General features: G+C 51.7%; 1 protein-coding gene and 2 long non-coding RNA genes across 4 annotated transcripts in view; 1 reads left to right on the top strand and 2 right to left on the bottom strand.

Annotated features, from left to right (window-relative positions):
* Nucleotides 1-5574: 5574 nt before the first annotated feature.
* On the bottom strand, nucleotides 5575-10460 carry LOC115388137 (uncharacterized). Of its 2 annotated transcripts, XR_003931454.1 has the most exons (4): nucleotides 10351-10460; nucleotides 9753-10260; nucleotides 6676-6780; nucleotides 5575-6570 (listed from the first exon to the last, which is right to left on the bottom strand). It is a non-coding gene; the product is annotated as an uncharacterized LOC115388137 (long non-coding RNA). The 2 variants fall into 2 exon arrangements; XR_003931453.1 differs by lacking the exons at nucleotides 9753-10260; nucleotides 10351-10460 and adding an exon at nucleotides 7003-7983 and having other exon boundaries at nucleotides 6676-6958.
* On the top strand, nucleotides 10156-11239 carry LOC115388138 (uncharacterized). Its single transcript, XR_003931455.1, has 3 exons — nucleotides 10156-10384; nucleotides 10514-10663; nucleotides 11210-11239. It is a non-coding gene; the product is annotated as an uncharacterized LOC115388138 (long non-coding RNA).
* A 424-nt stretch (nucleotides 11240-11663) lies between these two features.
* ddx10 (DEAD (Asp-Glu-Ala-Asp) box polypeptide 10) overlaps nucleotides 11664-14495 on the bottom strand; it is a 3900-nt gene continuing 1068 nt past the window's right edge. Inside the window, exons 1-2 of the mRNA XM_030091072.1 lie at nucleotides 14100-14495; nucleotides 11664-13618 (exon numbers count right to left, since the gene is read on the bottom strand). The exon at nucleotides 14100-14495 is cut by the window's right edge and continues 1068 nt beyond it. Of these exons, the coding sequence (XP_029946932.1) occupies nucleotides 12515-13618; nucleotides 14100-14495 (1500 nt within the window). The 3' untranslated portion in view covers nucleotides 11664-12514. The remainder of the gene's footprint in view (nucleotides 13619-14099) is intronic.

Below are 14495 nucleotides of genomic sequence, written 5' to 3'. Positions count from 1 at the left end.
CCTACGACTTGTCGACGTTTGTGTTAATGGTTTGTGTTCATGCCCTGTTTGTGTAGCGGTGTGGTTATTAGACGTGTTTCCTCTGATGTGGCTGCTGCACGGCGACACAGCCTACATCTGTACATCTGGCTCGCTTTTGCTCCACGTGGTTCTTTTCAGACCCAAAGTCCAAACAGCTGGACTCCAGTTCCTTCTGACACCAGCGGCTCCGCCCCTCTCCTGCTGTCATCTCAGACATTTTCACACCGAGAACGAGTCACAATGAAAACGTTGCTCCTCACGACACCGCGGAGCACACTGCAGGGTTTGTTGTTAGCAACCTGACGCTAGCTAGCTGGAGCGGTGCAGTGCAGACATACTGCTTCCTGTTGTCATTTCTGATTGGCCGGTGGCCCGGAGCGCGAGACTCGAATGTTTTGATTGGTGGATAGGTCTGTCACTCAAATGCCTCTAAAAACCTCAGCCCTGTGCGCTTCGGTTACCGCAGCAGTTAAAACCTCCGTTTCGATGCGGTGGCGGTTAATCGTGCAGCTCCACCACACACCACAGGATCTGCGATCGGAAATATTAACCATGTTCATTATTACGAACTGCCCTTCCGACGCCTCCCGAGTGGCTCCGACCGGAAAACATCTCTGAACACACCGAACATCAGGATGACCGGACCGAACTCATTTACACACTGTGACAGTCGGACCTTGTCGGCTTCGGTCGGGAGGAGATCGGGGCAGAATCCGGCCGATCGTCCTGGAGTGTGTGACGGCGTTAAGACAGATACAGTACCTGTTTTGCGGTGTTTGTGTGATGCTGTTCTACAGCAGGAATCAAGATGAAGCCGTCAGTATATGTAAAAAATAAATCAATAAAAAATGAGGGCAAAGTACAGAACAAATCTCCCCAATTCTAAATGAACAAATACTACTAAAAAAGGGAATGTTGTGATTTCTGCCATTTTTTTCCACTATGATCGCTGAAGCTTGTTCGGCCGCCGTGCAGCAGAGATGTTCCTGTAAAGATTCTCTGGCAGCGACGGGACAGGAATGGAAGCTGGAACTGGAATCGTCGCCCATTACCCTTCTTAAAAGCCAGGTCCCGGGTCTGAATAATAGGGAAATCACATTTCAGTTAGAAACACATCGTAATGAAAACTCTGACTTCAGTGTAATATTCTATCTAAAAAATGAATTCATGAATATGAAGCAGCAGCTGGAATACAGTCTTACATTTATCTCCCTGCTTAAGTGAGCTGGAATGAAAGAGCCGCTGTCCAGCACAGAAACATTCTTCTAACCAGGGGTTAATTTAACACCTCTTGATTCTGTGTGTTCCGGGACCTATATGGGCAGAACCGGTACCTTCGTCACAGGAAAAAAAATATGATAAATAAAAAAAAATAAATATATATATATATATATATATATATATATATATATATATATATATATATATTAACATATTAATTCACAGAACAAATGTCACTAAATTCACGTTGTTTAATACAATTAAAAGTAAAAATAAAAGTCATTTGAAAGAGCTGCAGATGTGCTGACTCTGAATCAAACGCCGCCTCTGACAGGAAACTGCTGCATCTGAGATGATTGATGAAGAGAGAAAGCAAAGGGCCAATCAAACATGTCTAAAAGACCGTTACATTTACTGTCATTTTTTAAAAAGAAGGAAGGGGGACCGATGATGGATCAAAACGAGTCTGAATAACAGCAGCAAGAGACGGAGGAGGAGGATCCGGACTGTTCTGGACCGTTAAATATGGTGAGAACACTGTCTGTTATCAGGCCATTGGATCCATTGTAAGCTAGCTCCTGCTGCGAGTCTCAGTCAGCTGTTAGCCTAGCTGTTAGCTTAGCTGCTAGCTTAGCTGCTAGCCACCTAGCTGGCTCTGAAGGATTCCTTGGTGCTCCAGCGTCTCCGCTCCTGAGACGGAGGACAGAAGGTCTGAAGCTGAGCGTCTGGACAGAAGGGACAGGCTGTTACTGAGGACAGGTCAGCTCTGAGAGGACGGAGCTGAGCGGCGTGGCGGCGGCGTGGCGGCGGCGTGGCAGCGGCGTGGCGGCGGCTTGGAGAGAACGAGGGGAACGTTGTTCCGGTAGGTTTAGTTTCTGGGTGTCGCGGCTGTTTCCTGTTCTGTTGTTGTTTCTCTTCATCTTGCTGTTCAGGGATCGTCCTGTTGCTCTCAGGAGTGAAGCAGCTGTAGCAGACAGTCGCAAAAAAACCCAAACAAAAATTGGCCCGATGCCAAATGAAGTTGCCGACCCCTGACCTTTCATAACAGTGATAATATTAATTGTCAGAACATTTACACCATGGTTGCTGTTTGAAATTTCGGCTTGTAGGTCCCACAGCGTGGTGCTGGGCATTGGAATGTTGTTTTCAGCACTGTCGTTTTTTTGTTGTTTTTTTTTTTCATCTCTGTTGTCTGCATGTTCCGGGACCTGTGTCCGTCTTGACATTCCCACGCTGCCACGCGCTCCAGGACCTCATGATTTACGAATGAAGCACCGCTTCTCGTTTTGACGTGAGTGGAGGACGTTTTGTGTCTTAAGATGTGCTCTATCCGTCTAACCTCAACCTTTTGCCTTTTCTGCTGCATTCGTGGTCTTCAGCTCCCCCGTGTGGCTGACTGGCGTAACTCCACCGCGGTTGTGTGTGAGGATGACCGTCGTGGTGTCAGACCTGATGTGTGGCAGCTTTAATATGAAGGAAGGAGCTGCTTCCAGCTGACAGCCTCCGCCATGTTGCAGTGGAATATAAGACTTACCTTGGCACAAACCCAGACATACAGGATGTTTTATGGCTGTAACTTCAGGTTAATGTGAAGTTTGTCGGAGGTTTGACCTGCGTTACTCCACTCAGCTCGTATCAGTCTGTCATCGCTGTCTGAGCCAGTATCAGACACAACATTCGGATGAATTGTAACTGAAAACCTGTTTTTGTTCGGTCTCCTGATGAGGTCTTGTGTTTGGACTTCACTGCAGCCCCCTCCAGTCACCACAGAACCGCTTTCCTGAGTCGACCAAACTTGTTCTTTTGTGCGTTTCTGGAAGGCCAGATGAAGACCAGACGAGGTCGGGGCCATGATGGCTCTGCAGCGAGCGCTGGAGGTCAGCAGGTCCTCTGAGTCAGGATTCTGTTCTGCTTTGACGTCGTCTTGCCTGTTTTGTGGCACAGGTTAAAGAAATAAAGGATCATTAGTTCTCTACTTTTCACAAGTTCTTTCTCGGTTCTGGTTATTTCTTCAGTTCTTCAGGAGGAATCTTCATCTTTGACCCTGATGAGTCGAGTCCCAGCAGGCCTCTGGACCCTGGACCACTGCAGGCCACCGCTTAACATCTGGAGGAACCGTCATGACCCGTGGCCACAAACTCAGACCAGGTCTGGTTTATTGAGACGATGTCTTCATATCTGACCCAGAGCTTTGTCGGGGTTTAGGCTCCACGAGGTCAGAGGCTGCCCAGACCGCAAGTTCTTCTGGTCCACACCCGACATGTTCAGATGGCCCACATCCCGCACGGAGTGGCGGCACCGGGGAGCTCCGCTCCTGTTTGCCAAAGGTGGCCCAGAACCGAGCCTTCACAGTGCCGGATGTCCGCCAAAAGCCGGCCAAATACACCAGGGCTCTGAATGTGACCCACCAGCCACACAGACCGAGACCATACCGGTCCACGTCCGGTATGGACCAGGTCTGGGTCTGGTATGGACCAGGTCTGGGTCCGGTATGGACCAGGTCTGGGCCAAAAGAAGGTTGCTGTCTGGGTCAGTTCTTCTTGTGTTTTTCTGTTTCAAACTTTATTGAAACGGTCTCACTGGTTCTGAACAGGTCCAGATCCTCCAGGTTCCATCGAGTCCTTTCTTACCGGACAGCGAAGCTCAGAGCCTCTAAACCGTCAGAGTCCATAAAACCGGATCAGACCGGCTGGAAACCGCTGTCCTCCAGCGGTTCTCCAGAGACTGGAAGCAAGTTTCTGAGTCGGGGACTTCATTTATTTAGTTTAAAGTAACTAGAAGATTTTTCTGTTTTTCACAGAGGTTGTAAATAAATGGATCGACCTTCCCTGACGTCCCCCACAGCGTCCCAGATCCCATTCTGAAGACTCCAGCGAGTCCAGCAGGACGTCTCCATAGTGAACGTTTGAAACCAGGTGTAATGTGATTGGTCCAGCCTGTCACATGACCGCATCACGTGACCAGAGGCGGCGCTGTGATAGGGCCATTTATGCAAAACTTTAACTCGGAATTTAAAATCAGCAGATGATTGATGTAAAAACCAGAGTCTGGTGAAGCAGCAGGCTGGAGAACCAGAGACCGAGACCAGGACCTGGTCTGGAACCGGGAGCTTTATACACTCAACAAAAATATCAACGCAACACTTTTGTTTTTGCTCCCATTTTTCATGAGATGGACTCAAAGATCTAAACTTCATTCCAGATACACAATGTCACCATTTCTTTCAAACATTGTTCACAAATCTGTGTGAATGTGTGATAGTGAGATCATCCGTCCACCTCTCAGGTGTGCCACCTCCAGACGCTCTTCAGACACCATGGTTGGAGCACAGGTGAGCCTCAGACTGTCACAGTGAAAGGCCACCCTGAGATGGGTCTGGGACTCAGAACCAGTCGGTCTCTGGTGTGACCACCATTCGCCTCATGCAGTGCAACACGTCTTCACACATCGCCTCATGTTTCAGCAGGATCATGCATGGCCCCATGTTGCAAGGGTCTGTACACAATTCTTGGAAGCTGAAAATGTCCCAGTTCTTGCAGTCCAGCATCTCACTGGACATGTCACCCGTTGAGCATTTGTGGGATGTTCTTGACCGGCGTGTACGGCAGCGTGGACCACTTCCCACTAAAATCCAGCAACTTGGCACAGCCTTGGAAGAGGATGGACCAGCATTCCACAGGCCACAATCAACAACCTGATAAAGTCTATGTGAAGAAGACGTGTTGCACTGCATGAGGCGAATGGTGGTCACACCAGAGACCGACTGGTTCTGAGTCCCAGACCCATCTCAGGGTGGCTTTCATTGTGACAGTCTGAGGCTCACCTGTGTCCAACCATGGTGTCTGAAGAGCGTCTGGAGGTGGCACACCTGAGAGGTGGACGGATGATCTCACTATCACACATTCACACAGATTTGTGAACAATGTTTGAAAGAAATGGTGACATTGTGTATCTGGAATGAAGTTTAGATCTTTGAGTCCATCTCATGAAAAATGGGAGCAAAAACAAAAGTGTTGCGTTGATATTTTTGTTGAGTGTGTGTTTATCTGCTCTCTGAAAATCGGCATTTTTGAATGAGTTCCAATGAGACGGGGCTCTTTTTGAAGCCAGCATCATCGCCCCCTGCTGGAATTTCCCGGAAATGCAGCTTTTTTGCGCTCTGCATGGCCTGCGTGTCTCATGAGGGGGGCGGAGCCTGGTTCCTCAGCCTTTATTTCGAACTTGATCTTTTTTAATGAATTCTGGTTTTTTTTGTTCTTTTCTCTTCAAGGTGAGACGTTCAGGAGTCTTCAGCAGCAGGAACGTCCGAGAACCCAGTTAATGATAATAATAATGAATTTTATTTATCATGCACTTTACATTGTAAAACAAATCTCAAAGTGCTACAGTGGAATTTAAAAACAACAGTGACAATTAAAAGTAACAGATACAGGCTAAATCAATAAAAACACTCATACTTTTGCACATCATAAAATACAACAGAGAACAGTAAAATCATTCAAAGGCTTTCACAAACAAAAACGTTTTCAAGCTAGATCTAAATAAGTCCACCCACTGTGGCGCCCTCAGGTGGGCAGGCAGGGTGCTGCAGCCTGAAAAGCCCTGTCCCCCACGGAGCACAGCCTGGTTTTGGGACCTTCAGCAGATTGTGTCGGCGGAGCGGAGGCGTCTGGTCAGGTCGTGTGGGGAGAGAAGTTCTTTTAGGCGCACTGCTGCACTACCGTAGACACACTGATGGGTCAGGAGGCAGAGTTTGTATTCCAGCCTGAACCTTACCGGGAGCCAGTGACGGTTATGGAGAATGGGGGTGACATGGCGTCGTTTTGGCACCCTCATCAGGATCCTGGCAGCACAGTCCTGGATCGACTGAAGCCGTTGTCGGCTTCTTCCAGAGATCCCCATGAGGAGTGCATTGCAAAGTCAAAACAGGACCAGTCCCCAGAACCAGGACCAGGACCTGGAACCAGGACTGGAAACCCTGAGGACCTCATAACCTGGAACCAGGAACCCTGAGGTCCTCAAAACCAGGAACCAGGACTCAGGATCAGGAACCAGGAACCTTAAGGACCTCAGAAACAGGCACCAGAGCTGTAAGAACCCTGATTCGGGATCAGACTGGACGTTCCGGCGGGCCGAGACCGTGAACGTTCTCCAGATGAACCGGACCATGAGGCCTTCCGGGTGGTCCTCCATGTGGCTCAGCTGCTCCTTCAGGCCCACTTCCTGGACCTGGACCACGTCAGTACCAGTTGGTGCAGGAGATCATGAAGCACATGTCGTCCACCTTCTTGTCTCCCATCGTGCACTGGGGCAGCTCTCCCGGCGTCTCTGTCAAACAACAATAAAGACCAGGTCTCAGAAAAGAACCAGCACCAGGACCCTGCTGGATCTGAGGGTTCCCCCAGAGAGTTCTGGTGTTGGTGGACTCGGTACCTTCAGGGGTTCCACTGTTCTCCGGCTCATCCTGTTGGGACTCCTGCTGGTTCTGGTTCTGGTTCTCACTGCTCTGTTCTCCCCCCATCTTCAGTCAGGGCCGCCCTGCACAGAACCTCCGTCACAGAACCTCACAGAACCTCACAGAACCTCCTCCATCACAGAACCTCCGTCCCAGAACCTCACAGAACCTCCTCCATCACAGAACCTCCGTCACAGAACCTCACAGAACCTCACAGAACCTCCTCCATCACAGAACCTCCGTCCCAGAACCTCACAGAACCTCCTCCATTACAGAACCTCACAGAACCTCCTCCATCACAGAACCTCCTCCATCACAGAACCTCCTCCATCACAGAACCTCCGTCCCAGAACCTCCGTCACTTCTCATGTTCAGAAATGTTCTGACTTCATTTTGTCATTCAGGCTGGGATGGACCAGTACCGGTACCGATACCGGTATTGGTATTGGTACCGGTACCGATGTCATCCATCAGTAGCGCAAGAGAACCAGAGAGGACCAGAGAGGACCAGAGAGGACCAGAGAGGACCAGAGAGGACCGTGGAGTGGCGGTTCTTTAAAGGTGCAGTATGTAGCATGATGTAACCTCCGTCACCTCCACCCGGAGCCAGAGTCCTGCACTGAAAACAGCTGATTTGCAGGTGGTTTTTAAAAGCTTTTTTTTCTCGGGTTCGGATCTGGGTGGGAACAATAGCTTGCGGGTCGGGTCGCGGGTTGTAGATTGACTCATGAGAATCAATATAAAATAATAATAAATAAAATAAAACGTTGTGACGTGATCCATCTGCTGCGACTGTCTGCAGCACCGCCGCTCTCCTGCATCCATTTCCGGGCTTCAGTGAGTTGAGCAAACTACAGAAAACTATCTTGGTCATTATTTACTCTCTGAGGGTCGCTTCCTGTCACAGTCATTGGCTCAGCTGTTTCGCCATCTAGTAACACAATTTGTGATTGGACGAGAGCATCAAACGGTCTGCCGCCGTCTGACAGGCGCCACTTCCAAAACAGTTAATAACTATTTAGATATTTGAGAATTAAATGGATAAAATGTAGAACTATCACTTTGTAATGTTCCTGAAGTGTTCAGACATCACAGTGTTTCCCTGATGGATTACTTTTCTCCTCGATGGATTCTAAACATGTCACGGCTCGTAGCTGCTGAACGCCGCTCAAGTCTGGACAGAAAGTAAGTCTATTACACACGTAAAGTTCCCTTTAAGAGATTAAAAGTTTAAAAGTATTAAACGTAACAAACGAGTGTTCTTACGAGGGGGTACCCAAAAGAAACCGGAATTTGGTCATAAAACGCTAATAATAATGAGTTTGGACTTCTGGCCGTCAGATGTGCTGCAGGTAAGCCTCGTGCACATCTGTGAAAAATCTGAGCTCCCAGAGTGACCCTGACGCCTGTCAGGCGCTATTTATAGCAACAGAGTGCAGCGGCGGTCTGCGATTTTTTCCAAAATGGCGACATTGACTGTGAAGCCAGAGCAGCGCAAACATTAAATTCTGCTTCTTGCTGGAAAAACAGCAGCAGAAACACTCAGCTTGTTGCAGCAAGCCTACAAGGATGCTGCTCTGGGGAAGACTCAGGTCCATGAGTGGTCCGGGGGTTTGAGAAGGGCCAGATGTCGGCGCGTCAGGTCCGCTCAGCCGTGAAAACAATGCTGAGCTGCTTCTTGGCTGTCCAGGGTCTCGTCCACAGCGAGTCTGTCCCTCCAGGTCAGACTGTAAACCAGGACTACTACAGGAAGTCCTCAGACGCTCCGTGAAGATGTGAGGAGGAAGCAGAGCGTCGTGGCGGAGTGGAGCCGGTTGATCCACCACCACAGAGCGCCAGCGGACACGGCGCTGCGCCTCACGCAGTTTCTGGAGAAGAATGAGATGAATCTCCTCTCCCATCCGCCTGATTCTCCAGATGAAGCCTCCAGTGACTTTTTCTTGTTCCCCAGGTTGAAGAAGCAGCTGAAGGGACAGGGGTTTGCAGATGTGGAGGAGGTGACAGGAAAATCACAGCCGGCTCAGAATGGCACAATTACGCACGAGTCTGACGACGCATTGGTGAAGTGGGAGACACGGCTGGAGCGCTGCATTAATGCAGATGGAGACTATTTTGAAGGCGACCATGGTGTTTTATTTTGAAATGTCAGAAATAAAAAGTTACAGTCACATTCCGGATTCTTTTGGGTCCACCCTTGTAAAGTTGTATGGGAGAAGAACAGCAGGGCTGATGATTCAGGACTGAAGTCGAGCTGCTTCCTTCAGGTGTTGTTTAGTCCCTGGCAGCTGAACTGAGGCGATGTGCTGTATGATGCAGACACTGTGACCCAAAATGATGACTTTAAATACGGGTTCCGGGTCGGGCTGCGGGTCGTGTTTCAACGGGTCGGATCGGGTCGCGGTACTCATCGGGCTGATGCACAGGTTTGAGGTTCGGTTGCGGGTTTGTACGTCCCCGGGTCGGGCCGGGGCGGGTCTTGAAAATTGGACCTGTGCAGGAATCTGTCGGGAGCTACGTCACCTCCACCAGGAGCTACGTCGCCTCCACCAGGAGCTACGTCGCCTCCACCAGGAGCTACGTCACCTCCACCTGCCTGGAAGGCTCCAGTATGATCGAAGCTTCACTTCCCAGAGCTTCTTGTTGATCTACAGACTGAGGAACTGAAGCTCTTTAGCTAGTAGCGTTTAGCATGTAGCGTTTAGCATACAGCACAGCTTGGGGCGACCTCCGGAGCGACATGGTTCGAGCTCTCCGACTCTAAAGGTTCTGCTGGTTGGGTTCCTGGTGGCGTTCTGACCACGGTTCTCCTGGTCGGAACGTCACTCAGTCTGTTTGATTTTGCTCGTTCTCATAAAGAATCAGTGAAGTGCAGACGACACTCGTCTCCTGTCGACCAGCTGCTGATGAGTACCGGACCAACACCGGTATCGGTACATTTCCAACAACCTGGCAACCCGAAACACACGCACGCACGCATGCGCGCGCGCGCGCACACACACACACACACACACACACACACACACACACACACACACACACACACACACACACACACCTGTCGACCTCCGGTACGTAGTGCGTTCAGGTCTCTGTTGCGGTTCCGGGCCGGGTCTCGGTCCCGGTGCTGGTTCTGGTTCTGCTTCCGGGTCACGCTCTGGGCGTTTCCGGGCAGTTTCCCTGAAGACGAGCGGAGCGGAGCGCTGCACAGATCGTCCTTACAGACAGGAGGACTCACTCCGCCCGGGAAACACAGACCGCTACAAGAAAGGTGAGCGAGTCCAGAACTCAGATCCAGGACGTGTTTACAAAGATTCAGGAAAACGCATCGCTATTGTTTCAGTGAAGTTTTGTGTTACTCCGCAATATTTAGAAAATGATGTTTGTTTACAAAGAAATGCTTCAAAAGTAATTTTCAGTTAATTAAAATGCATCTGAAACTTTCATTAAAACGCAGACTTGAGGAAACAGTCATGAGTCCGCAGTCTTCTCGGAGGACAGCCGGTCGTCTCTTCTTGACGACCCAACGCGCCATCTGTCCAGTCGGTGAAGAAACCCCAGACACCCTGGAGACAGAAACAGGAGTAGCTGCTGGGCGCACTGCATTGTGGGAGTAAAAACTCCCAGAAGTCTCTGTGCAGAATGGCCCAGCGTACCTGTTTGTCTTCTGGTCCTGAGACCCGGAATTATGTGAGTCTGACTGAAGTCCTGTCGAAGCGGTTCAGACAGCTGGAGGACGGAGTCAGACTCAGTGCGGAGTGACACCTCCCGCTTCTCTTCCCCCCCCCCCCCCCCCCCCCCCCCCCCACCGCTCTACAGTGACGTCACACCAACACCCAGCCAGCCAATGAGAAATGTCAACAAAACGTCACGAAGAGGACGAACGCGATTGGCCGAGCAGGAGCAGCTTGGAGCCGCGAGGATGGAGGAGGACAGCTGGTTGCTAGGCAGGTTGTCAGGGAGAAGAAGGTACTGTGTGACACACACACACACACACACACACACGCTCAGTCTCGTATTTCTATCCTTGTGGGGACCGTCCATTGACTCCCATTCATGTCTAGCCCCTAACCCTGACCCTTACCCTAACCCTAACCCACACCACAACAAAGCCTAACCCTAAAGAAATGTTTTTGACCTTTTACTTTTTTCAGTAACAACAACATGGTCAAGAAAACACTGTTTCTCCTACTTAGGACCGGAAAAAGGTCCCCACAAGGCACGTCATTCCACGTTTTGCTATCCTTGTGGGGACATTTGGCCCCGACAAGGATAGAAATACAAGAACGCACACACACACACACACACACACACGCACACACACACACGCACACACACACACACGCACACACAGAGAACATCTGGAAACAGTAAATAAAGTTTGACAAATGATTTTTAATAGAACATTTTCATTCATTTTTTTTTCCTCCACAACCAGACGATTCAAAAAATGTATATTTCTGGCTTCAGGGTGAAATCTGGGGATGAACCTAACATGCAGTCTGACCTTTCCAGGTGACCTTTCCAGGTGACCCTCATGTGACGGTTCTTTCTGATCAACTTGTGGAAGGAGCTTGACTGGAACATTAACGAACCGATCGATAAACCGATCAACAGTTATAGAAACAGTCCTGCTGAGACCAAGACACCAACAGCTGATCAGCAGGGACAGAGACCCAGAGAGACAGAGAGACAGAGACCCAGAGGGACAGAGACAGAGACTCAGAGGGACAGAGACAGAGACCCAGAGGGACAGAGACAGAGACTCAGAGGGACAGAGACAGAGACTCAGAGGGACAGAGACCCAGAGGGACAGAGACTCAGAGGGACAGAGACAGAGACTCAGAGGGACAGAGACAGAGACTCAGAGGGACAGAGACCCAGAGAGAAAGAGACCCAGAGAGACAGAGAGAGAGACCCAGAGGGACAGAGACCCAGAGACAGACGGACAGAGACAGAGACTCAGAGGGACAGAGACAGAGACTCAGAGGGACAGAGACCCAGAGGGACAGAGACCCAGAGACAGAGGGACAGAGACAGAGACTCAGAGGGACAGAGACCCAGAGAGACAGGAAGAGTCCAGAGGGAGAAGTGAACTTTGTCTCTCCATGTCCCTCACTAATGAGACAGATCCTTGTGGAACCAGATGCTGAGGAACATCTGACTCCATTGATAAAGTCCACCAGAAGACATCAGCTGGACTCCTGCAATGCATGCTGGGTTCACATTTGTACTTCTGTTGTTGATCTGCTGGAAGATCACAACCGGAACCATCAGTCGTCGTGACAATCGCACTACGTTTTCTTTCAGTCATCGAACTATGGTGTTGTCATGGCAACACGTGGTGTAGCTACACATGGTGTTGTGGTCACCACAAGGCGTTGTCATGGCTACACATGGTATGATCAGGAATACATGGTGTTGTGTTGTCATGGTTACACAATGTTGTTAAATGTGGTGCTGTCATTGCAAATCCTGGCGCTGTCGTGCTACATACGGTGTTGACAGGGCAACAGCGTTGTGGCTACGCATGGTGTTGTCATGGTGATGGACAGTGTCACCATGGCTGCACACACTGGTGGTGACGCACTGTTGTGTTGCCGTGGCGACGGCGTTGCGGTGGTGACAGACGGCGTTGCGGTGGCTCAGCGGGGGTCAGAATGAGGAGGAAGAACAGTCAGCGGCTCAGGGAACAGTTTTTATTAGAACATCAACAGGGCTCCATTCTCCTGTTGCATGATGGGAAATGAAGCGCTCATGAGCACCGCCTGCTGGGCGCGTCTTCATCATCGGGCTGAGGATGATGAAGATGAAGACGGTCTACCTGCTTCCAGACAGCAGCTGCAGGACCAGCTCCTCATCTTCAGCCAGAGACAGTCCGGTGTCCAGCGCCGCCGGCTCGCCGCTGACCAGCTGCTTCTTCTTCTTTGGTGGTGGAGGCGGCTCATCCTCCTCCTGCTCCTCTTCCTCCTCCTCATCCTCCCGCGGTCTGTCCGGGTCCGGCAGCGTGCTGGGATCGAACTCGTCGTCGCTGTGGTTGGCCAGGTAGGCCAGCACCTCGTCCTCCTGGTCCCCGTCCCCCTGGTCCTCCTGGCGGCGCCGGCGGGCGGCCCTCTCCTTCAGCTTCCTCTCGCGGTGCTTGGCCTTCACCTTGCTCCGGTACTCCTGCTTGTCGAACTCCTGGTCCTCGCGCCTCAGCCTCTCCCGGGCCTTGTCCACGTCGATCCCGGCCCCGTCCCGGTCCTCGTCCCCCTGTCCGTCCTCCGGGGCGGCGCTGCGCGGCACCGGGGGCCACAGCTGCAGGGCGCGGCCCTCCTCGCTGAAGGTCACCTTGGTGTTGACCTGGAAGTGTCTCCTGAGGACCTTCTTGGCCTCGCTGTACTTGGTCTCGCGCTCGGCCTTCTTCCTGGGCGGCGCGGCGGCCTCCGCCAGACCCTGCGGCGCCCCCGTCAGGTTGAACACGTCTCGTCTCTTCACGGTCAGGAGGTCCAGGTCCCGCAGGTCGTCCTCGCTGTCCTCGCCGTCCTCAGAGGACGAACCGCCGGGGAGCCGCTCCGTCAGCTGAGCCTTGAAGCTCCTCAGCTGCTGCTCTTCTTCAGACTCCTCCCCCTCGCTGCTGGCTCCTCCCCTCTCCCCCTCCCCCTCGTCGCCGGCCCCTCCCCCTGGCCCCTCCCCCTCGCCGCCGGCCCTCTGGGCCTCGGCCCTCTGCAGGAAGCGGACCCTGGGGGCCACGGCCAGGCCCAGCGAGCGGGCGTAGTCCCCGACGGGGAGCCGGAAGACGTCGAAGACGGCCTTGTCCCTCATGAGGTGGACGGAGCGCAGGTAGGACACGAAGCAGCGCTGCGCCCGCTGCTTCTGCTCCGCCTCCTGGGCCAGGAAGGCCTCCAGCTTCTGCTGGACGCTCTGCAGCTTCTCGGGGTTCACCTGCAGAACCGGGACAGCGGGTCAGGATTCACACAACTTCCTGTTTCCCAGCACAGACCCCGTCCTTCAATATAAGAGCGTCTACACACAGAGGGACTCTCACTGAGAGGACACTCTCTTTCTGCCGATTAGTCGACTTCAGCACGACTTCCTGTCTGTCAAATTATTTACACAAACATCAGGGTCAAGCATCAGATCAGGAAACGTTAAGTTCTGTGTCTTCATATTAACATGATAAAATATCTTAAAAAAAAAATCTTTCATTAAATTCCTTCTTTTTTTTTTAATGGAATGTTGAAGTAACTGTTTCATCTTTCACAGAGGAATACTGGAGTTTTCAAAGTAAATCGTTTTCTGTTTCAATCATGTCTTTTGCTGATTAAAAGTAAATTATTGTTATTTTAAAGCAGATGACTGCAGTTTTGAAGCAGATGACTGTAGCTACAGCCGTCTGTCCCCCGGGGGACGTGTCTCGGCTCACCTGGATCTGGCTGATGGGGACCTTCTTGTCCTGCAGCTGGCGGACCATGGCCTCCTCCTCGGAGGGCAGCAGCAGCAGCAGCGCCTCGCCGCCGTCCCGGTACCGGGCGGTGCGGCCCACCCGGTGGATGTAGGTGTCGGCGTCCTCGGGACAGTCGAACTGCAGCACCCAGTGGACGGCGGGGAAGTCCAGGCCGCGCGCCGCCACGTCGGTGGCGAACAGCACGGCGCTCTGCTTGCGCAGGAAGTCGTTGTAGACCTCCACCCTCTTCATCTGGTTCTGCTTGCCGTGCAGCGCCAGGACGGGCGTGCCGGGCCGCAGCCGGCAGAAGGCCCGGAACAGGTACTGGACCTCTTTGCAGCAGGCGAAGAAGACCATGACCTTGCTGCGGAGGTG

The sequence above is a fragment of the Salarias fasciatus genome, chromosome 5, assembly GCF_902148845.1.
Source record: "Salarias fasciatus chromosome 5, fSalaFa1.1, whole genome shotgun sequence".
In the NCBI taxonomy this organism is placed as follows: domain Eukaryota; kingdom Metazoa; phylum Chordata; class Actinopteri; order Blenniiformes; family Blenniidae; genus Salarias; species Salarias fasciatus.
The sequence above is the reverse complement of the archived record's forward strand: the minus strand, read 5'-3'. Positions and strand labels throughout refer to the sequence as shown.